Source organism: Hevea brasiliensis, chromosome 3, assembly GCF_030052815.1.
Source record: "Hevea brasiliensis isolate MT/VB/25A 57/8 chromosome 3, ASM3005281v1, whole genome shotgun sequence".
NCBI classification, from domain to species: Eukaryota; Viridiplantae; Streptophyta; class Magnoliopsida; order Malpighiales; family Euphorbiaceae; genus Hevea; species Hevea brasiliensis.
This window is the reverse complement of record NC_079495.1, coordinates 111,187,980-111,213,817: the sequence shown is the minus strand read 5'-3', so window position 1 is coordinate 111,213,817 and position 25,838 is coordinate 111,187,980. Positions and strand designations below refer to the sequence as shown.

Sequence of the window (25,838 nt, the reverse complement as noted above, 5' to 3'; positions counted from 1 at the left end):
GCCAAAGATGAATCTCGGACGGGGGGACTGCTAATTTCAATCTTGATATCGGTGATTGCCTCTTGAAATTCATTTGGCTCCTAACCATCTCAGGGGTCCCGATTGAGGCTTGGTTCTAGTCGATAACATCGACAATGACAACGAGCTTTTCGTATAGTTGATGAGAGCTACCTTCTTGATCTCCACGTATCTCTTGAATGACATATTGAGATCGGGAGGTGTCGAACTGCGGAAATAAGGGTAGAACATAGGGTAGAGTAGGTATGAATATCTGTAATTAATTATCGGGTTAGAAAGATCGCCCAAATGATGTAATCTGATCTTTTGGAAATGAAATGGACTTTTTATTTAAGCTTAATTCCATTTTATTTATTTATTCTGTTTTTATCTATTTATTATGTTTTATTATTTACATGATTCTGATTACTCTTCTGATCGGTTTCCTAGCTAATCTCTTTTTTTCTGGACTCTCTCTTGCCCGATCTCTAGCCACAGTCCTTTCAACCGAACTCTTTCGGCCCCCCTTCTATCTGATCTCTGAACAAAATCATTTCACCTCACCTCACTTGTCCAATCTCTCACCCTCTAGAACGTCCTCCAGGTGTTCATGGAGAACTGGGATAATATTTAATTTTTCGTTTACCGATGTGCCGCCTAGGATCTCGCGAGCATTCAATGCTCGGACGAGAATAAATAGGGAGGGGCTAAGTCATTCTCACACTTTGCTCTCTCTATTTCCTCAAGCCTCTTAAACGTTTTCTCTCAGTTTCCTTAACTTTTTCGGCGCCAATTTGAAACGTGGTATTAGTTTGATCTTTTTCTGATCAGTTTTAAATCAGAGCCACTATATTTGCCATTTAGATTCCTGATTATATGATTTAATTGTGTGATTTGATCATGAGATGATTGATTCATTGCTGGTTGCAAAGCAAAGGTGGCGGTTTGATGAAGAACACCATGGTGCGCATGGTTTGATGCATTCAACCATGCGCATGGCTGTTTGGGCTTGTTTGTGGGCTTGGTTTCAAGGTCCATAATTAGGCCCATGACTAATTAAAGTGTTTAATTAGGAGTTTTAATCACACAATTAAATTTTGATTCAAATCTGAATTTTTAAATTTGTTTGAATGTGATTCAAATCTGAATTTTTAAATTTGTTTGAATCATATTCAAATCTGGATTTTTAAGTTGAATATGAGATATTCAATGTAATTTAAGTATATATATTTTATTTAATTGTTAAATAGTGATATGCATGATGGATGATCATGGACAATAAAAGACCAATGTGATTGGATTTATTTCTTTTATGTTTCTTTGGGTTGTAAATTAATAGCACTGAAGGTCAGAGAGTTGCAAGCCTGCCCTCCATTCACTTTTCGTGGTCCTCAGAAGAGGGTGATGAGGCTAGGCCAAGTAGACGATCTGAACTTGCTACAACTACCGTTCCGACCACCAGTCAGCCTGTCGAGCCAATGCCAAGACAAGCTCTGGTCATGAGGAAGGAGAATCTACTTGTGGACGAACTCCCATTAGTCCTTGGGATAACTGATCTCGAATTAATTAACCTAGAATTCAATCTCCCAACCAACTTTTTCGAGCTCATTAAGTGTCACGAAGATCTTCGAGCCAATCACTTCTTCGACGGAGTAAATATGATTATAGTGTACGAAGAGCAATTAACAGCAAGGCTGTGATTTCCTCTAGAATAATTTTACAAGGACTATCTGAAGTATCACCGAATTGGCATAACTCAAGTACATCCGAACTCCTGGCGAACTCTGTTGGCTTTCAGAGGTCTTTGCCGAGCTAAGGGACTTGAGCCCACAGTGAAAGTCTTCACCGAACTGCACAGGCTTGCTTGGTGAAAAGATAACGAATTTTAATTTTTTCAAAAAAGCTAAACTGCGAGCTCTTCACCAATCTCCCTTCCTCGCTAAAAAATTGGAAAGATCAGTTCTTTATCCTTAGGAGCAAGGATCCCCATAGTTTCATGGGTATTCCACATAGTTGGAATTACTTGGTCCCAAAGCTGGAAAAGAAGATCACTCTGAACGAAGCCGAGGACACCATGGTGAAGGAATTGAAAAGCCAAGCGATGACTCATAGATACTCGTGTTCGGATGTGATTCTTGTTGAGCTGAAATGGTGGATAATGAGTGTGATCGCCCATGAGAATATTGAGCTGCAACTCTCTGACTTTGGCCCTAAAATGGGTAAAACCCGAATATTTGATCTCTTAGTCCTAGCAATCTCACTAATTTGCTTTTCTATGCAGATATGGTGGGAGGTGAGGCTGCGAAAGAAGCTCGAAAGCATAATAAGGAGCTCAGTAGGCAGGTGCTAGAAATGAAAAGAGCTGAAGCTCGGAAGAGAGCCCGAACTGAAGAGATAAGCTCTGAGGTCAAATCCAAGAGCAACCGATCAGAACCTCCTTCCCATCCTCCAGTCTCTTCAGCTGCAGAGGATGGATCCTCAGGGCAGGGAGCCTCATCTAGGCGACCTCTCTCACAAGGTGCTAGAATACTACTCCAATCACTGGAGAAAAACAAATAGGTGCGGAGCAACCTCGACTTAGCAAAAGTATTGAGCGCTACGATCTGCTTTCCTGAGGATCATACCAGAATAGGTCCCGAAAGTATTGATGATTTTCTCAGCCTCTCAATGAGTTTGAGCTTGGAAGTGATGGGGACCCAGCACGCAGTCAGAGAGAAGGTTTATCTTATGAAGAGGGAGATGTCAAAGATGGCCCAAGAAGTGGCAGCTGGGCAGAACCAACTCTCTGCTACAAATGCTCGGATCGTCGAATTGGAACAACAGGCGAAGTCCCAAGAAGAGAGGACAGTTCGGCTAGAGAAGGAACTTGACAATGTTCGGGTTAAGTTCTCCAAAGATATCAAAGCGGAGGAGGAGGAGGCTCTGATGAAGGAAGCTGAAGCTTATGTGAAAGTCCATAGTGATCTCCTTGCCGAGCTCATTAAGTGCTATCCCAACGAGAACTTCACCTGGCTCAAGGAACTAGTTAGGCGTGCCAAGGCCGAGAGTGAGGGCAAACAAGAGGGGGAGGAGGGAGTGAATGTTAAGAATGTACCTGAAGAGCGGGCTGGGGAAGACCCTCCTGTTGAATGACTTTGTATTCTTTTGAAATAAAAAACTCTTTTTATGATCAATTTTCTTGATGAGATCAGAAAAACATCAGAACAAGTTACATGAGCAAGTACTGTATAGATCAGAAAAATTAACTCCCAATCAACTGAATAAAATTGAACATAGAACTAGATGATTCTGAGATTGGTTATCAATCATAGAACATGAGACTTCGCCTTAAAGAGATCGGAAAACCATCGGAGATCAAATATCGATCGAAGCTTTGAGACATTTGAGAAGTGATATGGAATATTGTAAAATCGAAAAAGTGACTTGTAAATTATTAAGATCGGAATAATTATTTAGAGATCGGATAAAATTTTAATTAAGTGTTTGAACAATTCAAGCCACAAAACTAACCACAATTTGGGATTTTGAGGTATTTGAACACAGTGAGATCGGAAAACAACAGAATACAAGATCGGATAATCCAAAGATCAGATATCGATCAGAACAGGACAAATAAAGAAGAAGAGATCAGAAAACAACCTAACTTAAAGGTGCATTAGAATAGAGTTCTGAAACTTAAACATATGAACACACAACAAAAAGGTCAGAAAACAACCTAACTGTGCGTGAGGTCGAAATATTCTGAAGCTAGACATTTATTTAGAAAACGATTCGAACTATTGCTAAGTTCATATTTTAGATAAGTGAATTGTGATAGGGTCGTAATTTAGGTAAATTGTTGAAATCGAATAATATTAAAATGGGAAATTCATTCAAAATAATATTCTTACTGAAATTAAAATTGCATCATAACTTTTAAAGAGAAAATTTGTATATTGAACGAGTTGTGTATTTAAAGGCCGACTAAAATATGATGTCTACAAATGCTAAAAATCCATCGTTTTTGCCACGACTAACATCAAAACAATGCAGTAATTAACTCAAAAGACATCTTCAATAAGAAAATAAGAAATCCAAAGTAAACACTATCACAATATAATGTACATACATGTATGGTTGCATAGCTAAGTTTAATGTTAGCAAGATTTTCTTTTTTTAAAGTAAATATACTCCTACTCTCCTATTGTATCCTCCAAATGGTAATTGTTACAAGCACTTTAAAACGTCTGTTACAGAACCTTGGATCCTTTTTTGTCCACAATCAGAGATTGATTCCATAATAATTGGGCAAAGGTTTTAACAGTACCACGCTGCATTAAAAATGCTGTCATCAAACTGCCTGGAGCAAGAACAACATTGAAGCACAGGAGAACATATGCAAGGCTTGCAGGAAGAACTGGCTGCTGCACATATTCCTTCCACCCAAGCTTGATAGTTTCCACAACTCTATCCACTACTTATCCAAAGAAAAAAGAAATAAATATAGCAAGAGATTACAACCCATTAGAATAATATTTTCTTGCAACTTTTACCTAAGCTGTTAACATCGTCCATAGCTGCTCCAGTTGACTCTCTGCAACAGGTCTGGGAAAATCTGGCATGGTCAAGCACCCCAGTAGACAGCTTGTTAGTCAACGATGTGAGACCAATCTGGAAAAAGTAGCACTGATAGTTAGAAACAATGGCAGAACCTATAATTTAGCCATGAAGGTACCTGAAAGGTGATTACCATAACTGGCAACGACCATATCATTAGACCAGTAGCAAGCTTTAAGCAGGTCACAGGATCATACTTGGAGAGAAGAACACCAAATAATGATGCCCCACCAATCTGTAATTAGTGATTAAAGTCATTTTTGTACTAATCTAATATATAAGACTGTGTAAATAACAATGACAATATGGGAATGCTGTGTACAAGAGTTAAGAATATATATGTTCCTCTTTAGATGGAAATGAAAAATTATATATGGCATTGCTTATATAACTACAAAAAGTAAAAGTAATTTCACGAGATCATGAATTTAGTGAACACCTCACACAGGAGATCAATTCGATTAAGAACAGCATTTGCTTGTGCAAGCGCAATTGGCCTATTTATTCCTGCTAACTACACAAATGAGAACATTACATTAGAGTGTGCAGTGTGCTGAACTTCCCAAGAGAACAAAGAAAAAGAAACAATAAAGATATGAAGCAACAATGGAAGCACAACGTGCCACTACCAGCACAACCCAGTCCTGCTCCATAGCTACCCCCAATGCTACTCCACATAACCTCTCAATGGCCCCAACTAAAACAAGTACAAGAAACCAAGGACGGAGAAGAATGGATGATGCAGAAATAGGAGAAACAGTATGTGCATGAATAATCATCATTGCAGATAGCAACTGAGCAGAAACCTGAGACGGGCAGAAGAATGAAGAAAAAAAAATTGGAAAAGATATAGTCCTATCTAACAACAATATATAAAGTAAAAAAAAGTCAGCATTTGCTTGTGCGAGCGCAATTGGCCTATTTATTCCTGCTAACTACACAAATGAGAACATTACATTAGAGTGTGCAGTGTGCTGAACTTCCCAAGAGAACAAAGAAAAAGAAACAATAAAGATATGAAGCAACAATGGAAGCACAACGTGCCACTACCAGCACAACCCAGTCCCGCTCCATAGCTACCCCCAATGCAGTATACTCCACATAACCTCTCAATGGCCCCAACTAAAACAAGTACAAGAAACCAAGGACGGAGAAGAATGGATGATGCAGAAATAGGAGAAACAGTATGTGCATGAATAATCATCATTGCAGATAGCAACTGAGCAGAAACCTGAGACAGGCAGAAGAATGAAGAAAAAAAAATTGGAAAAGATATAGTCCTATCTAACAACAATATATAAAGTAAAAAAAAGTCACCTGAACTATATTTAAACTAATAGAAGAAGGTATCCTGGGAGAATGATCCATAAGTTTTCCAACCAAAGGGTGTCCAACAATTATTGCAAGCTGTACAACACAGAACTTGTCAAAAAATATCCTCCCACCATTAAATGTGTAGGCTCAAACTTTTTGGACAAATCACAACCTTGGTGAAGAAACCCATGACCGCCACTGTTAGAAGGCTAGGATGAATCATTGCTATAGCAGAAAGGCCAAGCAAAATTCCATAGTTGTTCCACTAAATTTCCAGCTAGGCAACTAGCATACAAAGCTGAACATAGTCCTCCATGTTAGGAAGTACACAGGATCTAATATAATTTTTTAATGAACTATTTCATAGGCTGTTTTTGGTACATCCGTATTCCAGACAATATTAAGCAACAACTGATTTTCAGGAAAGGTCAAAAGGAATGTAAATGCATCATTAAACCAGCCTTGTTGGAACACTTTTTGAGCTAGAAAGCTGCATGTTTGGGCAAATAAAGTATCTGCCACCGTTACATATTGGTCTAAAATAAAATGGATGCCACACATCAAAATAACTCCACTCAATGCAGCATATAAACATTATTGGCAGAGATATACTAGTCTTACATAGCAAAATGTAAAAGAAATTCTACAAGTACAGTTCTGGAGATGCAATGAACCCAAATGCTACTATGCAAGATAACTAAAACAACTATATTACAGGCATGTGAAGGCATTGAAAAACATAAAGAGAATTTCTTAGTTCAGGAAAAATACAACCTCTAAGAATGCAATAGGCTCTCGCTTAATGACACAGTAAAGCTGATTAAAATTCTTGATCATAAAAGAATCAGATGCTTCTTAAACATGGAATTATCATTTTAAATTTTTCTTTTTTTTTTTTTTTTGACAGTGGGTAAAAAGGTGGGACAGAGAAGGGACACACCTCAACACAAAACCATGGCAATTTTGTAAAGACATGGGATCCCACATTTCTTCACAAAATTGACATGGTTTTGTACTGAGGCGTGTCCCTTCTCTGTCCCTCCTTCCTACCTACTGTCAAAAAAAAAAAACCCAGATATTGGTGACTTGATGTGAAGCACCCTTGCCCTGTAGGGTGTCAGCTAGGCGTGCCCGTGAGGCTGGTCCTTCAAGATCCCATATCATTTTAACTTGATTTGCAACCTAAGAGTAAAAAATTTTGACCTTCAATTCCCCAGGGAGGACTTCTATGCCAGAATTTCAAAAACAACAACTTGCATCTAAAAGAAACTTTGTGATATAAAATTATAAGCAGCACATTAAATCATCAGCTTGACTCCTAAAAAATTTCATGCATTTCAAGTTAATACCACAGATTGATTAGACTCAAGTAAAAGAATCTTACCATATAATCCAACTGGATGGGCTGGAGTTGCTGCAAGGGCATCTTGCTCCTTCCCTGATAAAGCCTAAGATGAAAACAACAGAACAATAAAAGAATAGCAATTTGTTACCAACTAATGACACTAAGTTGAGAGGGCATTCAAATCATAAGGAACACAACCGTAATGCTGTCAGTTGTAGATAAGAAAGGAACGCACCAGCAATGCTGTCAAAAGACTATCCACATAAGTTGCTTCAGCTAGTAAACTCAAAGGTACAGCCTGAAGAACATCAGATTTAATATGAACAATAGGAGCTGAAAAATCAAGCTCAATTCCTGAAACATCTTGTGGGACCTTATCATCAGTGAGAAGATGGCTGCATTGTAAGTCAGAATTTGTAATTAAACACCTTGAATTTAAATTTCTGAACCTGCATTGAAACAACAACAACAAAACGCAAAAAAATGTATAAAGTTGCCACATTTACGTATCAGAAAATTAATGACATGTTAAGTAAGTTTTTCCACCTCCAAAAGTAACAAACGCCTCAGCTAAACTCAATTGTAGTATAATGTAAAACAACAAGTCTTTAACATTCAAAATTTCCTTTCCCCTGTTACAATTTCTCAGAAATGAAACAGAGCACAATTTCTTATCTTTTCAGTTCCAAGAGAAACAACAAATAAAGATGAGTAATTACGGAACACCCAACCATGTAAAGCCCACAAAGACCATTAATTTACCCAAAATTCAAAAAGATTCTTCTGTTTTCCTTCACTTTCTCTAAAACTAATCACACACCGAGACAAAAAACCAGAAAATATGCATAAACAAGCAAAAAAAAAACTGCATGGAGGGGAAGCAGAACCGAAATTCAACCATCTGCGAGTAGCGAGGCTATAGCGAATTCTAGAAGGATGCGGTGCCAATAGAGACGTTTGCCTTATCGAGAAGACGATGAAATTGAAAGAGAGAGCGTGTGAAACTGAGACCATAGCCACACTAATTTCAACTGCTTTAAATTCAACAACTTCAAGTACCCAAACTTGAAGAAAGACGAATTGGTATAGAATTCCTGACTACTCATGCAGCCTCGAAGAGAGGGAGGGGGAAAAGAACAAACTAAAGTATCTTTTGCCCAGACTTTTGTGGGCTAGAATTCATTAGAGATAGTGTCACTAGTTAGATGGTGAATTTGCAAGTAAGAAACCGTTTTTCCTATCTGGTTAAGTTTAATTTTGAATTGGGTAGATGATTCTAAGCTCTGGTTAGCCGGAGAGGTTTATCCAAGCAGTGGAGGTGTCCCCGGCGGACACTTCAAGCGGGAGTTTTGCACCTTTTTGTGGCTATTAGGTTTGACGAGTCATTAGATTTTTTTGACCCAAGAAAAATTATGGCCTTGGGCCACTTGTGGGTTAAGCGTAGCGATTAGATTTTGCCATGCTTCCTTGTGAATTTCCACAAGAATTGATAGCTGGGAAACATGACACGGAAAGCTAATTTCAATGGGCTCTCTGTGTGTCTATTATTTTTATTTGGACAATAAAATGTCATTAATATTTTCGTTCTTTTCAAAAACAACCCCTTTCAATCCATACATTGCTAGCAAAATTTCACACGACATGACTAATATACATGCATTGAATCAATTCATATATACAACAGGAAAACTTTAATCCTGTTGAGATTATTGTTGTTTATCCTGTTTTGCAGGTCTGTTTAGACTGGAGAAATTTGAAAATTATGAGTGCAATCTTGACAAATTTACAGGGCATAATCCTTCTATCTTTATTAGGAGGCATCAGAAGTCAGATGCCTCAAGTATATGTTATATTGATATTAGGCTCCTAGCCATAATCCTTTTGAGGGTTAATACTTCATCTTCAATCTGAAAATGGTAAAAAAAAATCCATAAAATCCATCTCAGCTAGTTTAAAATAATATTTAATTATTGTTATAAAATCAAGGAAATATTATTCAATCCATGAAAACACCACCTCTGGCTTAATGAACATTAGCATGGAACGAAGAATACGTGAAGCAAATAAACTCTAAACAACAATGCTTTAACAACTATTTTAAAGGAAAAGATCATTTGAGTCTAGGTTGCCCTTGAATCCATCCATCTTCATTTATGAACTTATTAAGATCCGTTAACTTCTTCAAATCCTCAGTTAATAATTTCTTCTCCCATTTCACTCGCTGCGACATTTTTGCCCCGGGTCCTAAGCAAGACACCTCCGAATATACAATATCAGCCCTATCAAAGACAACATCAAGTGTTAAACTGTTGAAATTAGGGAAATGCTAGCGTCAGTCATCATAGATGACCACTAGCGCTAGCACTCCTTTTGAAATTACCAATAGACTTCAAATAGCACCAGGAAAATTTCTAAGGTTCTTTACTTACTCTTTACCCACAAACCCCCATGAAGACCAACCCTTAGGCTGGACAACTATGGACATGTAAGTGTTCTTGAACACTACTCTTGAATATTGGTTGTATGCTCTTCCCAAATAAACAGGACCAGTACTATAGATAAAACCTGAGAGGAACACAAAACCACTAGGGTCATTAGAGTTTGCTCTCCCTTGAGCTGTAATATAACCAGCTCTTCCACCTAGCATTCCAGTGGTCGCATTGAAAACACAATTCTGTGCAAAAATAATGTATTAAATATTAGTAATATTTATATTAGTCCATGCCACGAACTCGGAACTCTAATCCCAAACCTACTATGAATTCAGACCTATATAATCATATGGACTATAAAGCCGCATCATAACAATATATTTATTTAATAATATTTTATTAGTTTAATTACATATTTGTTAATTCATTTCTAACCTTGTAGACTGATTGGCCTTTCCCCCAGATGAAATCTATTGTTCCTTGAATATAGCAAGATACAAAAAAGTGACGGCCAAGAGCATCTGTTAAAGTGTCTTGAACTCCAACAAATCCGCATAAGTAAAAGCTTGCCTTGTCACCGTATATTGTAGCCGCCGGAGCCCACAAAATAGTGTTCCGATCATCTAAATCCGGTGTATCAAGATTGTATGTGTTCTGCTTTTTTTTTTGGGATAAAAAGCAGCAATTTTATTGTAATATAGCAACGGTTTAAGGAAAATATAGAAATAGCATTGTGCTTTCCTGTATTATTTACCACAAATGATAGGTTCATAGCAACAAAATTATCGGCTCTCAATGTGAATGTAGCACTGAGGTTGGAGCTGCCATGATCTCCCCATTGTATCAAAGTCTTCTTGATGCTCTCTCCTACAAGAATAATGAATGGCTTGTCTTCAGGGACTACAACTTTTTCACTGCATAAATTAAAAAAAATAAATAAATAAGACAATGAAAATAAAATTATTATTACTAATAGTATCAATAAGTTTTAATTCGATGATATTGGAGTTTGTTTTAAAAACTGTAAGATTACGATACGATCAATGGATTTAAACTCTAATCAGAATATATGATCAACAAAAAAATAAAATAAAATAAACTGATAGAGTTGGTCTAACCTACTTGTAAATACCAGATTTTACACTGATAAGAGTCCATTCTTTTTTGTTTGAGGGGACAGAATCAATGGCTCTTTGTACACTAGAAAAGCCTCCATTGCCTCCTTTATCAACTGTGATAGTCTTTGCAATGCTGCTATTGTCTGTTTTGGATGTGCAGGAAAAGAGAAAGAGTACCATTATAAAGTGGAGATTGAAGAGAAGAGAACGCATTTTGGGGGAAAATCTCAAGGTACGTAGCCTAGTAATAAGCTTTTTTCTTTTTGTTGATGCATATTGTAAATTGTCCAGTTTTTGTCCATTTTAAAGAATTGTTTTGCTTTAGTTAGAAAGAGGTGAATACAAGGAAATTTTAGATGTGTACGAGATAAATGGAGAAAAAATGTACCAGTTTGATTGATTTTGCATGAAATTTATAGCATTATCAATTTTTATTAAAATGATACTATATCACATAACAGTATAAATAAGAGAAATAATATTTTTAATTATTTTATTAAACATTACATTAAAAACTATTATCAAGCAGGATAAATATAAATATGCAAGAACCAAATTCTTATAGCAAGTACAAAAAAATACTTGAATGTCAACTGGAGGGAATGTTCATGGGTAAGAAGGAATTAACTCTTGTGTTTAAAGAAAATTGTTAAAGCATTATTAATATCATTATTATATAATTTTTTTTTAATAATTATTTTCATATTGCTATTTGGTGTTAAATAATTTCTCTTAACTAATAACAATGTTTTCAAATTCTAAATTTCAATTGATACATTATATCGATCATTCCTACCATATGTAAAATTTATCTCAAGAATTTAAAGGACCTGTAACTTAAAGTCTCATAAAAGTATATGATCAAAGTTTAAGGTTTTATATATTGAATCTATCTCAATTAAAATCATAAAAATTAAAAAGTTATCAAAGTATTTTTGCTATTTAAATTGGGATTGTTAAAATATTGGCATCATATTTTCTTATTTAAAAATTAATTTTTAATGAAAATATTAGATATATTATTATCTAAGTTTTATTGTTAACTTGGAAAATTATGAAAAAAAATGTCCTTTTATTTTTTTTAATTATATTATATATTAATTAAATTACAATTAAATTCTATGCTCCTTAAATCTTTTTTAATTATATCCAACTGTCACTAGGTTCATTAATTATTTAATGGATCTGCCACATCAAACTAACAAACTCAGTGAGACAAGATATAATTAAGAAAAATTAAAAAAATATATAGCTTAATTGGTAATATAATTAATATAAAATGTAATTGTAAAAAAATATAAAAAATTAAAAGTATCATTTTTTTTAATAATTTACTCTCATAAGATATAATTACTTAATTTGAAAATTAAAAAAATAAATTTGAAATTACTTCATTTCATGTCATTTTATGACTTTTTTTTTCATTTTCATTTATTTCACTAGTAATTTATTACATTTTTATTTTGAAATATTTTCAAATCAATTACATTAATCAAATTGAATTATTAATTAACTTTTAAATTTAAAAATTTGTATAAATTAAAATAAATTATGAGTAATTTTAAATTCAATAAATTCTAACCAAATTGAGGAATTGGGATAAAATTTACCACAATCATTAAATTAGTTCAAATTAGGTAGAAAAAATTATACATTTGATTTTAAATTTATCCAATAATAATGGACATTGCAACCTAATTAAATTAGATCCGGTGAGTTTAATCAATGGTGAAATTAAAAAAAAAAAAAAAAACCTTGACTTTTAATTTTTTTTTTTTATAATTATATCCCATAATAATTAAATATTAATTAAATTCTATAATTTTAAACTTTCCTAATCATGCCTTACTAACATTATGTCCATTGGCGTGGTGTGGCATCTAACAATGTAGGCTCATTATCATTAGGTAATTAACGGACCTAGTGATGATAGCGTATAACTAAAAAAGTTGAAAAGTATATGATTTAATTTGTAATGGAATTAGTGTATAATATAATTTAAAAAAATTGAAATATATATATATATATATATATATATATATATATTTTTTTTTTTTTTCCTTTTCAATTTATAATTTTTGATATTTATTTTATTAAAAAACTATTCATGATATATTATAAAATTAGTAAAAGAACAAAATTATACTATCAAAATTATAAATAAATTATACAGGGCATGAGCATTTAACTAGTACAGCATTTCATATGATTTGCACAACAAAATGGATATTTATTTCTACTATGGGACAGTAAAAATAAATAAATAAATAAAGCTTTTCATGTGCGTGGTATATTATCCTAAGCACTGGCGAGTTCTGGATAAAGCAAAGAAATATGCAGACAACCACCACCACTACAATAAATCTTCCTCATCATCATCATCATCTTTCACCGACACAGAACAAACCCACTTCCAAATTATCCCAGAAAACAGTCCTAGGCCTCCTAAATACTACATGCTTTACTTCACTGCAAAATCTTAAGCAACTCCATGCTGTGATATTGAGGAGCGGCCATTTTCAAGACCATTATATTTCTGGCACCTTAGTGAAATGCTATGCTAATCACCGTTTCAGCAATCTGGACTTAGCCTTTAAGGTCTTTGATCATGTCCCTAATCCCAATGTTTTTGTGTATAACATTATTATAAAGGGTTGCTTAGACAATAATAAACCATTTAAGGCCACGTCTTGTTACTATGAGATGGTATCTGCAAATTCAAGGCCTAATAAGTTCACTTATCCTACTCTGTTGAAGGCTTGTGGGATTGCAGAAGCAACCAAAGAAGGCGTGCAAGTGCATGCTCATGTGATTAAACAAGGGCTTAGTGGAGATGGGCATATAAGAAGTTCTGGGATTCAAATGTATGCAACTTTTGGTCATATGGTGGAGGCTAGGAGAATGCTAGATGAGGATGGAGAATCGGATGTTATTTGTTTTAATGTGATGATTGATGGGTATTTGAAGTGCGGAGATGTGGATTCAGCTAAAGAATTGTTTGAAAAAATGGAGGATAGAAGTATTGGTTCTTGGAATGCAATGGTATCTGGTTTGGCTAAGTGTGGGATGGTTAAAGAAGCAAGGGAGTTGTTTGATGATATGAGTGAAAAGGATGAGATATCCTGGAGTGCTATGATTGATGGTTATATCAAAGGAGGGTATTATAAGGAGGCACTGGAAGTATTTAATGTGATGCAAAGAGAAGAAATTAGGCCAAGGAAATTTGTTTTGTCAAGTGTTCTAGCTGCATGTGCTAATGTGGGGGCTCTTGATCAAGGAAGATGGATTCATGCTTATGTGAAGAAGAATCCTGATTTTTTGGATGCAGTCTTAGGAACTGCTCTGGTGGATATGTACATGAAATGCGGGCGGTTCGACATGGCTTGGGATGTTTTCGAGACTTTGAAAGAGAAAGAAGTCTTCACTTGGAATGCTATGATTTGTGGGCTAGCTATGCATGGTAGAGCAGAGGATGCAATTGAGCTTTTCTTTAAGATGCAAAGAGAGAAGTTCAGGCCAAATAGGATCACCTTTGTGGGTATATTGAATGCTTGTGCACATAAAGGATTGGTAGATGAGGGTCTAAAGATATTGGAATCCATGGAGAAAGTTTATGATATTGAGCCTGAGATGGAGCATTATGGCTGTGTAGTTGATCTCCTAGGAAAAGCAGGGCTCTTGGCAGAGGCAGAGGAGCTCATATTTTCAATGCCAATGGAACCAAATGCTGCTGTTTGGGGAGCACTGTTAGGTGCTTGTAGGATACATGGAAATTCAGAATTAGGTGAAAGAGTAGGGAAGATTTTGACGCAGTTGGAGCCACAAAATAGTGGTCGATATGCATTATTATCAAACATCTATGCGAAGGCCGGGAGATGGGATGATGTTGCAAATGTGAGGAAACTGATGAAGGAAAGAGGAGTCAAGACCATTCCTGGAACTAGCATGATTGATTTAAATGGTGTGGTTCATGAGTTCAAAATGGGTGATGGGTCACATCCAGATATGAAGGAAGTCTACTTGATGTTGAAAAATATGATTGAGAGGATAGAAACGGAAGGCTATTTGCCAAATACCTCTCAGGCTTGTTTTGACATTGAGGAGGAAGAGAAGGAAACTGCATTGCGACACCACAGTGAAAAGCTCGCAATTACTTTTGGATTGATCAACACAAAGCCAGGAACAACCATTCGTATAGTGAAGAATCTAAGGATGTGTGAGGACTGCCATTCTGCTGTCAAGCTTATCTCTCAAGTTTACAACCGAGAGATTATTGTAAGGGACCGCGCTCGTTACCATCATTTCAGCAATGGATCATGTTCCTGCAAGAACTTTTGGTGAGTTCTGGAAATGGGATAAGTCAACAAAGAGTATGAAGAGGAATCATATAGGAAAACAGAAATTAATGCAATGAGGAAAGAACAATCTCATGATTGGAGATAAGACATTGCAGTTCCATTTCCTACTACAGGTTTAGATAAAATTGTTAACATTTTTAATTGTCAATCAAATTGTACAAAGTTTCCACATCTCGATATCTTAGACCTGATTCACCTGAATAAGAACTACCGGTTCATCATTTCATACATGTATGATAATCTGCTCTTCAACCATTGAAGAAAAGCATACATGCCTGAGAAATATCGTTTGTGCAAGATCCATATATGCTAGTGGCAGTAAAAGCCAAGAAAGTAAGCAATGAAGTTTGCACAAGTGGTAAAAGAATCTGTATCCCTTAAATAAAGGTGTTTAATCTTTATAAATGAGGAAAATCCCAGCTACCAAAAAAAGCCAAGGAGATGTGCGTTCAGCTCAAGGTATTATAGAGTGCAGCAAAATGCACATATCAAACTTCCACTTTGATAAGTGAATTGGACCATATTTCAAATAAAATGATTTTGAAATGAAAAAGATTGATGAAATTATAAATAAGCTTTAATTTAAATAATATTAGAATTATTTTTAAGTTTGTAAGATATTAAATTCCAACTTCAATCACAATTAAAAGGAAAAAGATGATGAGAACTAAAATTTAAATGTCAAATTCTCAAATTATTGGGAGAGGGACATTGGCAACTGTTATAATTTCAATGAAAGTGGAAATTATTTAATTGTTCATCTGTTTCATAAAGATACACTTACTTTTCTTTATTTTAAATTATAAGTAGTTTTTTTTATTAAATAATAATTTATTTATTAATATATTCCTATTTAACATGTTTAAAAAATTGAAATCTATTACCCACAATCGTGCTTACCACTTATACTATTCATGTTTGATCTTAAAAAATATTGTTAGAAGAGATAACTACAAACCTTAAACGAATTATAAAACGAATACAAGAAAAATAAAAAATAAATAAAATCTATTAATTATAAGAATAATTTAGTACTCTATCCATGCTCTTTCAAATGTTTTTTAAAGTTTTTTATTAGAATTAAAGAAATGATTACGTTATTTAATTTTTATAAAAAATATAAATAATTGATTAAAATACTTTTAAAACATATAAAGGTGATAAAAAAAATAAATAATTTATTACATTTTTAAAATAATAAATAAAGTGAAAAAAATAATAAATGGAGGGAGCAACATAAGTTTTTTAATTTTTAATAAAGTAATATTAGGGAAGACTATATTTGAAAAAAATTAAATAAAAATTATTATTTTAAAAATAATTAAACACATGGTGCTCAATCTACGAAAGCTATAAAAATCCAAATAAAAACCACCCTACCATGTTCCAGAAACACCTAAAAACAACGCGCTCGCCGGCAGCTGGGGACGCAACTCTCTTTCTCTCCCTTTCTCACCCATGGCTAGGGTTCCGAGCAAGCATGAACGTGATCAAGCTCTGGTACGTGAATTTCGTTTAGTTCCATTTTACTTTAAGCTCTGTTTGGTTGCTGATGAAAGAGCAAAATAGGAAAGGAAACGAAAATTTTCTCATCTGAGGAGGACAAAGGCTTAATCTTTTTTGAGTCCTTTACATGTGAAACGAGCTATTGTATCAGCATTTGTGGGTTTTAAGTTTAGAGTTTTAGTGGGTTCAGTAGTTTTTTTGAGATTGGTGTTCATATTGGCTTAATTGCTGTCGTCAGTTGTTCATGGTTTACCCGTTTCCAGGATTTCCAGGGGTTTTTGAATGACTTGCAGGATTGGGAACTTTCGCTCAAGGATAGGGATAAAAAGATGAAGCCACCAGCTTCTGACAAGGTAAAATTGACAATTTTTTTAACCTCAAATTTTCGATGTTTGCCATTGTGTGAAAAAATGGAAAGCTCAAGTTTTTGGCAGAAATCTTATTTCATTCGAAGTTGATCGTTTAACAATAAGATTTAGCTTAGCATTGATGAGTCATATAGGGGGTCTCCAGTTTGAGTTCCTCTGAACCAGATGAAAGATGAACCAAGAAAAAAAAAAAAAAAAAAAACTGAAGTTGATCATTTTAGTGGAATCCAATTGTAGTAATAGTTTTCTTTTTGATATTATGTGGACATCTGAAAGTGTTGAACCTGGTTGTTCTATTTTTTTTTTTTTTTTTTGGGCTATGGTTTTCCAGGAGCTTAGTGACTAGTGAGTTAAATTTGTTTTGATAGATAAGAAAGGGAGGATTTGAACTCAGCTACCCTACCAACCGGGACATGCTTAACAATAAACGTTAAACACAAACGCTGCTGGTTCATTTCTACTGTGTTTGTTCATCGTGTGCTATTAGAATGAGTTTAATAATCTATTGCTTATATCTTTGAGCTGAGAAATGCACATATGTTAATATATAAAGGATAAGTACGGTGCTAGTTATTTGATCTATCTCCAGTAAGGGGAAATTTGAATAATTGCAATCAGCATCTTAATGGTTTTTGATTAAAAGTTTTTTTAGGTTATGAAACCATCGCATGCATATATAGGCTTTATGTGTAACTGTGCATAGCAAGTGAATGATGCATGATATGATTGACATTCACCTTCTCAGAAGACTGGTGAGGGTAGAAGATCAGCAGGAAACACTTATGCAGTTGATTCTTCAAGAGGTAGTTCAGGACAACATGATTATTCAAGGAACTTTGATGCTATTGATCGTATATCAAGTAGTTTCATGACTGAAGAAAGCTCTGTGGATGCTGCTTCAGAGAAAGAATTGGTAGGAATTTTCTATGTGGTCCCATCATTTGCACCCAACAGGTGATTCAGGGTGATATTAAGTGTGCAATTTTCCTCTTTACAGGGTAATGAGTACTTTAAGCAGAAAAAGTTTAAGGAAGCTATTGAATGCTATTCGAGAAGCATAGCCTTGTCTCCCACAGCAGTAGCCTATGCAAATAGGGCAATGGCCTATCTTAAAATCAGAAAGTGAGTAATCCATACTACACACCTTATTTGACAAGCCAATGTATGCTTATCTACTTCTTGATGTTTCTTATTGATTATGCAAAGTACTAAAATGTCAAAATTCTCAACAGCCATAGTTGATAACCAGAAAATGTTAATTATCCTGAAACATATTATGTGAAAACTTCTAAAATTCTAATTATCCAGAAAGTGTTAATTATAGGTTCTCTATTTGTAAATTCTGATTGATGTTTTAATGAATATGAAAACCTTTTTTCTTTCACTCTTTTTCCTTGTTAGATATAAAATAATAATAATCTTGCCTATTAGATTTCAAGAAGCTGAGAATGACTGTACAGAGGCTTTAAATCTGGATGATCGCTACATAAAGGCATACTCACGCCGAGCAACAGCTAGAAAGGAATTGGGAAGATTTAAAGAGTCCGTTGAGGGTATGCTAATCCCATAGTGCCAAATCATATGTTGGTGCATTTGATAGTGTAGGTCTTCTTTCTCATATACTTAATGATTTTGATCCTTCTAATATAATAAACGTAGCTAACCGCAGATTCAGAGTTTGCCTTGAGGTTGGAACCTAATAACCAGGAAATCAAGAAGCTGTATACTGATGTCAAATCATTGTATGAGAAGGTAAGTATCTTGCCTTTATGTTACCATATGATTTTACTTTCTTCAATTTAAATCATATTAGTGATTGCTGCTAACACTTTCCAGGAGATTCTCCATAAGGTATCTGGGGCAGTAAGAAGCTCTGAGCATGGAACACAGAAAGGAGGAATTTTGGAGGCAAAAATTAATGGACATGATGTCAATTCTGTCTCAAGTGGAAGTCAAAGAACTGGTGTATCTACATGTCAAAAGGACAAGAATAAGGTAGCAGAAATAGTGATTGAACTGTGTTTTACTTTTAGGCTGCTAACTAGCTTGTCTTTGAGGATGCTGCTGAGTGCAGACAAGTAAAGAAGAAAATTTTGTAATTTTGATTCTCAAGGGTGATATCATGTGATTTGAATAAATACCCAAAAGCTATCACTTTCTCTCGTGCAACCTTGGAAGTTTTCAAAAATTATGCTTCATGTTTAAACTTTTGCATGTACTCTGTGGCATGTTGGTGCATCAACATATTTGTCGGAATGTAATATGTTATAAGTATTTTTTTTTTTTTCTCCTGTTTCTGAGGTATGCAATTACTTTCCCTCTTCACCAAAGTTTTAACTTTTGAATTCTGTTGGCAGGAAAGTGTTGGAGAGGTTATTCTTAAGAAGTCCTCATCAGTGGAGGAAATAAAAAACAAAAGCTCAAGAGCCGGAAGCAGAACTGAAAATCAAGCCAATGTTTCTTATACCGATGCTACTTCAAATTCTCATATGGACAGTGTCCAGGTAATGCATGGTATCCTTGCTTAAGTATTATCTACATTTTTATCTTTTTCCTGAGGGATACGAGCTTTTGTCTTGAGTACCTAATGAGATTGTCATCTGTAAGTGTTTTTCTCAAGTAGATCCTGCAAATATTGACTTCCCTCCATTGTGGTGTTTTTTCTTTTAGTGCTTGATAAAGCAAAAGGTCAGACAATGGTTATGTTTGTCCTCATTGCAAGTATTTCACCTTCATATCATTGCATTTGCACCTGCGCTTTATTTTCTTTTCAGATTAGGAGTAATCACTATTAATAGGGTGAAAACTGGGGATAGGGACAAAGAAAAGAGTATGCCTACCTTAAATCAATTGATTTGTCCCGCACTCACTTTATCAGTTAAGCTTTTGCAGAGATATCATCACAAAATGGAAAACCAAAAGCTCAAGGCTTCAGTAGAAGAGCTTGCTTCTCGAGCAGCTTCTCGTGCCACGGCTGAAGCAGCAAAAAACATCACCCCTCCAAATTCAGCTTATCAATTTGAGGTTGCTTGGCGAGGTTTTTCTGGTGATCGTGCATTGCAGACTCGCCTCTTGAAGGTTTGTTGTTATGATTTAAGTTTAAAAGGATAAAAGGATGCATGTTTCAGATAATCCAATTATAATATATTGATTTAGCATGTCAACATTTTTTTTGGACAACCAACAGTACAAAAATTGGCCCCTTTTTATGATAGACATCTTATGGTTGACATGTGTCATTGCATGATCTTGGCTTTTACTGCACCTGTATTTTTGGATAGTTTCTAGAGGAATGAGTGATCAAAATGATATATTTGCTAACTGTGCCTTCTATTCTAGGATCTTTCCAAGAAGTTTTATTGATAGCATTAATAATGAGTAAAAACAGTGGCATTTCATTGTACACCAAAATTCTTACCAACTTTCCTCTCATTCTATTTTCCTGATACAAGTTGGTTTGTTAACTTCACTGATCTAGATTACCTTTTCTTGCATCATTAGGCTACATCTCCAAGTGCATTACCACAGATATTCAAAAATGCGTTGTCTGCTCCTATGCTAATTGACATCATTAAGTGCGTCGCCTCCGTTTTCATGTAAGTAGTTTTTTCTCCTGTTGTTAATGTTGGGATAAATGGGCTTTCTGTTTAAGCTTGTTGAAGTCCTTTACTCTCTTTTCGCTTTTAATCCTTTGGCAGTGATGATATGAATTTGGCTGTCAAGTACGTAGAAAATTTGGTCAAAGTCCCAAGATTCAACATGCTAATCATGTGTCTTTCAGCTGCAGATAAGGCTGGTATGTCCAAATTACATGCTTACACAGAATTATTTTCCTATCCCGCTGTTTAGCTTTTTAACATGAACATAAACTTAGCATTTACATAGTTTGATCGTGTATATGGGAGTGCAATTTGATATGCAATTTTGACTCTCCATTCTTCACGTCCACTGTAAATTCCTTCCCCATATGTTTCTGTCCATGCACCTGCCATGCATACATGCACAGATCTCGCAACAATGGGGATCAATTGTATATTTGTGTGCGCCTTATGAGTTCATAACGGATATGGAAGCATCCTGATTTGAAAACCTTCTGAACAGATCTTGTCAAAATATGGGATGAAGTATTTTGTGGTGAAGCAACACCAATTGAGCATGCAGAGATTCTTGATGACCTGCGATCTAAGTACTGCCTCAAGTGATGGCAGCACAGGTGTATATGGGAAATTTGCTTCCTTTTTTTTGTGCTGTCTTCATTATAAATTATTCATGCAACAAATTCAAATCCTCTACCTCATCTTTGTTAATCTATATGATGAGATCCATCAACCATTTAGGATACTGATGATGTTCTTTTGCTTCGGGTTTCATCACCTTTTTTGTTTATTTAATGTTTACATCTAGTATATTCTATGAACGGTAAACTTCTTACCGTCAAATACTTGAATGAATAGAAACCTGTATCTGAATGTATGAAGTTTGAAGCCAAAAGACAAAGAACCTGAATGACATGATTACTCTTTTTCAGCTGATAAAACTATAGTTTTTTTGCTGCATTGAATTTGCCATATTATGCGTGTACTTTTATTTTGTAAAATCATTTTCGCTTGTTGCAATGCTTCTGCTGACAAATGAAACATTGATTTTGTATTGCTATTGAAGTTTTCTGAGAAATGATGCCAGAGTGTTGTTGCAAGTAGCAAAAAGAGTAGTGTTAGTCATTACATTTAATGATGATAATGATAATAACAATAACAATAACCAACTTCATCTAACTTGTAGGCCATTTGTACTTTTTTAGGTGGAACTAACGCAAGGCTTTATTCTCATGGAACCATGATGAAGTGGACAGCCTACCCAACTAAATGACCTATCATCACCCACTTCTGGTTTTGAGCAATGAGTGTTAATCTCACATGTATTCCATCATCTCTCTTTATTCTTTAGGGGATTTTTAAATAATTAGAATTAAAGAACTATTTCCTGAAGTTTCATTTTCAAATTTCAAGATTTTATGGGATCTGGAAGTCCTATTTAATTGAATGAAATTTAATTTCTGTTTAAAAAAAAATCCATAAAAGTATAAAGAACTTGTGCATAGCTCAACGGTATCGATGGGCGGGTACAAAAATGAACATAGAAGTAGCCAATCCAACCTCCTAAACTCAGTGATTGCTATTTTGTGAATTTTTGTAAGATGGGTGTGTGTGTGTGTGTCTATGTGTATATATATATATATATATATATATATATATATATATATATGCTCTCAGCCCATTTAAATAAATGTTGGCGCTAAGATATTTATTGCCATGTGACCCGAAAATGACGTAAATTCTAAAGAAATATGGATTTCCAAGCTACCGGGTATCGCCAGAAAATGGTTCACCAGCAGACTTCACCAGCCTTGAACGAAGGATTTGCGAAGTACTTTGAAAATAGCATGCGGGGAGAGAACTTCAACGACAATGCAAGCGCTTAAGCACCTAAATAACCCAAATGTCATCCCTGCTTAATCCTCTCAAACCCAGATGAAAAAGGGGGGAGAAGGCAACACAACCAAAGAACATCTAAGGACTCGGATCATGCCGGACGAATCAAGAAAGGGCTAGGTAAAGGTGACTAGAACAACGCCTACCTCCATCACGACCAATTGACGAAGCTCCGAGCAGCTTCATATAGCATAGCAGGTGAGCCGACTACGCATGCAGAGCGTTCCACAAACCCAACTAACGAAAACTAAATTCCCACATCCAGAGGAGGGGTACTTCGACGCCAAATGGAGACTGAAGAAATTTAGGAGAAATGAAAGAAAAGCTATATAAAAAACTAAAGAAAACGCTATTAAAGGAGAGGGTAGGGAGAAGGTTGGTGGACGGACCTCCCCAAAAACAAACTGTGAAAGGCCTGTAGAGAGAAGATGGAGCGTTTTCCTAAACTATACTATAGTCTATCTGATAGGCATTAACATATGGCTTTGAATCTTGTTCTTTGATACTTGTCTATCAATTGCATCCGCATCTTTGATATGTGTACTGGAATTGGGACTGAACATTAGACATGAGACATAAAATGGTCTTCCAAATGCAAGAGAAGACCATGGATACCGTAGATTGGTGCCATTAATCTTTGCTTGGTCTGTTCTCTCTCTCTCTCTCTCTCTCTCCATTTACTGGACCATTTCTTGAAAGGCATTCAAATAATGATGAATCCATGCCTTTTCTACTCATCACCAACTCATAATTCTTTGGCTGATCAATTTTCAATTCTGTTCTATATGATGAATCATTGTCACATTCTATCATTATGTCGATACGCTTTAGTTTAATGATACTGAAATCAAATCATCTAAAATCATATTCACATTCACCGTTGGTCCAGTGTTAAAGTGATGGCCTCTTGTTCTCTTCTTCTCCAATGCTTGGCTATTCTGCAGTCGGCAGTTTTGGGATGATGTTAATTGGTTTCTCTCCTCATGTGTCCTAGATGTATTAATCACCTCGTTAACTCTAATGACAATGTGGATTTCCTCTAGGATTTCATAATACTACAAGTGGAATTAGGCTCCTTTTAGGTTAACATTGATAGGTTAAAATTGTTTTTTTAGCAAAAAAATTATTTTAAATACTGTTAAAAAACAGTTTTACAAAATATTTAATTATTTTGGAGTTTTATTAAAATATATTGAATTTAATTTTAAATTAATTTTTAACGTCTTCTCACTGATATATTTTGAGAAGATTTTTTTAATAACATTAATAATAATGTCAAATAGGTCATTAAAATATTTTCATTCAATTAGACTTGGCAACTATCCAACTCAACTCAACTCAACTAAGATTTTATCCCAAAAATTTGGGGTCGGCTATATGGATTCGCTTTTTCCACTCTGAACGATTTTGGGTTAAATCCTCAGAAATGTGTAATGCTTCTAAGTCATGCTGTACTACTCTCCTCCAAGTCAATTTAGGTCTACCCCTTTTTTTCTTTCTATCCTCTAGCCTAATGTGCTCTACTTGTCTGACTGGAGCCTCCGTATGTCTACGCTTCACATGACCAAACCACCTCAATCTCCCTTCTCTCAACTTATCTTCAATTGGCACCACTCCTACCTTTTCTCTAATACTTTCATTACGGATTTTATCTAGTCTAGTATGGCCACTCATCCACCTTAACAGTCTCATCTCTGCAACTCTTATCTTAGATGCATACGACTCTTTCAAAGGCCCAACACTCACTACCATATAGCATAGCCTCGTATGGTCAGACGGTAAAATTTTCCTTTTAATTTATTGGGAATCTTACGATCACATAAAACTCCCGTGGCACGTCTCCACTTCAACCATCCGCTTTAATCCTATGACTAACATCCTCCTCACATCCCCATCTACTTGAAGGATCGAGCCTAGATATTTAAAGTGATTACTTTGGGACAGTGCCACTCCATTCAAACTAACTCCTTCCCTATCACCGTTTGGCCTTCACCGAACTTGCAATGCATGTATTTCTTCGTTCTACTTAACTTAAAATCCTTTGACTCTAGAGTACTTCTCCATAGTTCTAGCTTCCTATTGACTCCTTCTCGTGTCTCATCTATCGAACAATATCATCCGCAAACATCATGCACCAAGGAATACTCTCTTGTATATGTTTCAGTTCATCTAAAACTAATGTAAAAAGGTAAGGGCTTATGGTCGATCCTTGGTGTAATCCAATTGAGATCGGAAAATCTCTTGTGTCCCCTCGCACAATAGTAGTTGCTCCTTCATACATATCTTTCAATACTTGTATATACCTAATAGATACCCTCTTTTGTTCTAACGCATTCCATAAGACCTCTCTTGGAACACTATCATAAGCCTTCTCCAAATCAATAAAAACCATGTGTAGATCTTTCTTCCCATCTCTATATTTCTCCATCAAGCTTCTAATGAGAAAGATCGCTTCCATAGTTGAACGACCAGGCATGAAACCAAATTGATTGAGAGAGATAGAAGTATCATGACGTAGTCGATGCTCCACAACTCTCCCACAACTTCATAGTATGGCTCATGAGTTTAATTCCCCTATAGTTTGAGCAACTCTGTATTTCTCCCTTATTTTTAAAAATAGGTACTAAAATACTCTTCCTCCATTCATCAGGCATTTTCTTTGAGTTTAGAATCTTATTAAATAATTTAGTTAACCATGCCACTCCCATATCTCCCAAATACTTCCACACTTCAATTGGTATTTCATCGGGTCCACAGGCTTTACCTACTTTCATTCTCTTAAGTGCTTCCTTTACTTCTAAAGATCTAATCCTTCTAGTATAATTTACATTCTTTTCTATTGTTCTATAATCTATATTCACGCTATTTCCATTTTGACTATTATTAAAGAGATCATTAAAATAATTTCTCCATCTTTCTTTAATGTCCTCATCTTTCACCAACACTTTTCCTTCTTTATCCTTAATGCACCTAACTTGATTGAGATCTTGACATTTCCTTTCTCTACTCCTTGCTAATCTATAAATATCTTTCTTCCCTTCTTTAGTTCCAAGTTTCTCATATAACTTTTCAAAGGCTGTGCTCTTGCTTGGCTAATCGCCTTTTGCCTCTTTCTTTGCTATCTTGTCTGTTCATATGCCTAATTATTATCACATTTAGGTAATTTCTTATACCATTCCCTTTTTCTCTTCACTGCCTTTTGTACTTCCTCATTCCACCACCATCTCTTTTGAGGGTGGTCCATGTCCTTTAGACTCCCCAAGTACTTTTCTAGCTACTTCTCTAATCTTTGATGCCATCTGTATCCACATA

General features: G+C 35.2%; 4 protein-coding genes across 9 annotated transcripts in view; 2 read left to right on the top strand and 2 right to left on the bottom strand.

Moving 5' to 3' along the window:
* LOC110637539 (solute carrier family 40 member 3, chloroplastic) overlaps positions 1 to 8,790 on the bottom strand; it is a 30,074-nt gene extending 21,284 nt beyond the window's left edge. The window contains 11 exon segments of the mRNA XM_058144583.1: positions 4,304 to 4,450; positions 4,530 to 4,647; positions 4,727 to 4,828; positions 5,033 to 5,107; positions 5,223 to 5,399; positions 5,911 to 6,000; positions 6,080 to 6,142; positions 6,144 to 6,205; positions 7,292 to 7,355; positions 7,488 to 7,701; positions 8,151 to 8,790. Of these exon segments, the coding sequence (XP_058000566.1) occupies positions 4,304 to 4,450; positions 4,530 to 4,647; positions 4,727 to 4,828; positions 5,033 to 5,107; positions 5,223 to 5,399; positions 5,911 to 6,000; positions 6,080 to 6,142; positions 6,144 to 6,205; positions 7,292 to 7,355; positions 7,488 to 7,701; positions 8,151 to 8,266 (1,228 nt within the window). The 5' untranslated portion in view covers positions 8,267 to 8,790.
* A 572-nt stretch (positions 8,791 to 9,362) lies between these two features.
* On the bottom strand, positions 9,363 to 10,982 carry LOC110637476 (probable pectinesterase 29). Its single transcript, XM_058143421.1, has 5 exons — positions 10,807 to 10,982; positions 10,442 to 10,598; positions 10,120 to 10,341; positions 9,682 to 9,926; positions 9,363 to 9,531 (listed from the first exon to the last, which is right to left on the bottom strand). Exons 1-5 carry the CDS (start codon positions 10,980 to 10,982, stop codon positions 9,363 to 9,365), a joined length of 969 nt encoding a protein of 322 aa, XP_057999404.1.
* Positions 10,983 to 13,113: 2,131 nt separating this feature from the next.
* LOC110670447 (pentatricopeptide repeat-containing protein At5g66520-like) lies at positions 13,114 to 15,328 on the top strand. Its single transcript, XM_021832540.2, has one exon. It carries the CDS (start codon positions 13,137 to 13,139, stop codon positions 15,141 to 15,143), a length of 2,007 nt encoding a protein of 668 aa, XP_021688232.2. The 5' UTR covers positions 13,114 to 13,136; the 3' UTR covers positions 15,144 to 15,328.
* Positions 15,329 to 16,505: 1,177 nt separating this feature from the next.
* Positions 16,506 to 22,022, top strand: LOC110669982 (uncharacterized). Of its 6 annotated transcripts, XM_021831994.2 has the most exons (13): positions 16,506 to 16,660; positions 16,930 to 17,019; positions 17,780 to 17,947; positions 18,032 to 18,156; positions 18,466 to 18,587; positions 18,704 to 18,786; positions 18,871 to 19,029; positions 19,392 to 19,538; positions 19,927 to 20,112; positions 20,536 to 20,630; positions 20,733 to 20,830; positions 21,136 to 21,247; positions 21,836 to 22,022. In XM_021831994.2, the coding sequence occupies exons 1-12, from the start codon at positions 16,619 to 16,621 to the stop codon at positions 21,234 to 21,236; spliced, it is 1,416 nt and encodes a 471-aa protein (XP_021687686.2). In that variant the 5' UTR covers positions 16,506 to 16,618; the 3' UTR covers positions 21,237 to 21,247; positions 21,836 to 22,022. The 6 variants fall into 6 exon arrangements, with proteins under 6 accessions (XP_021687686.2, XP_021687879.2, XP_021687734.2 ...); XM_021832187.2 differs by lacking the exon at positions 21,136 to 21,247; XM_021832042.2 differs by lacking the exon at positions 21,836 to 22,022 and having other exon boundaries at positions 17,783 to 17,947; positions 21,136 to 21,590.
* Positions 22,023 to 25,838: the final 3,816 nt, after the last annotated feature.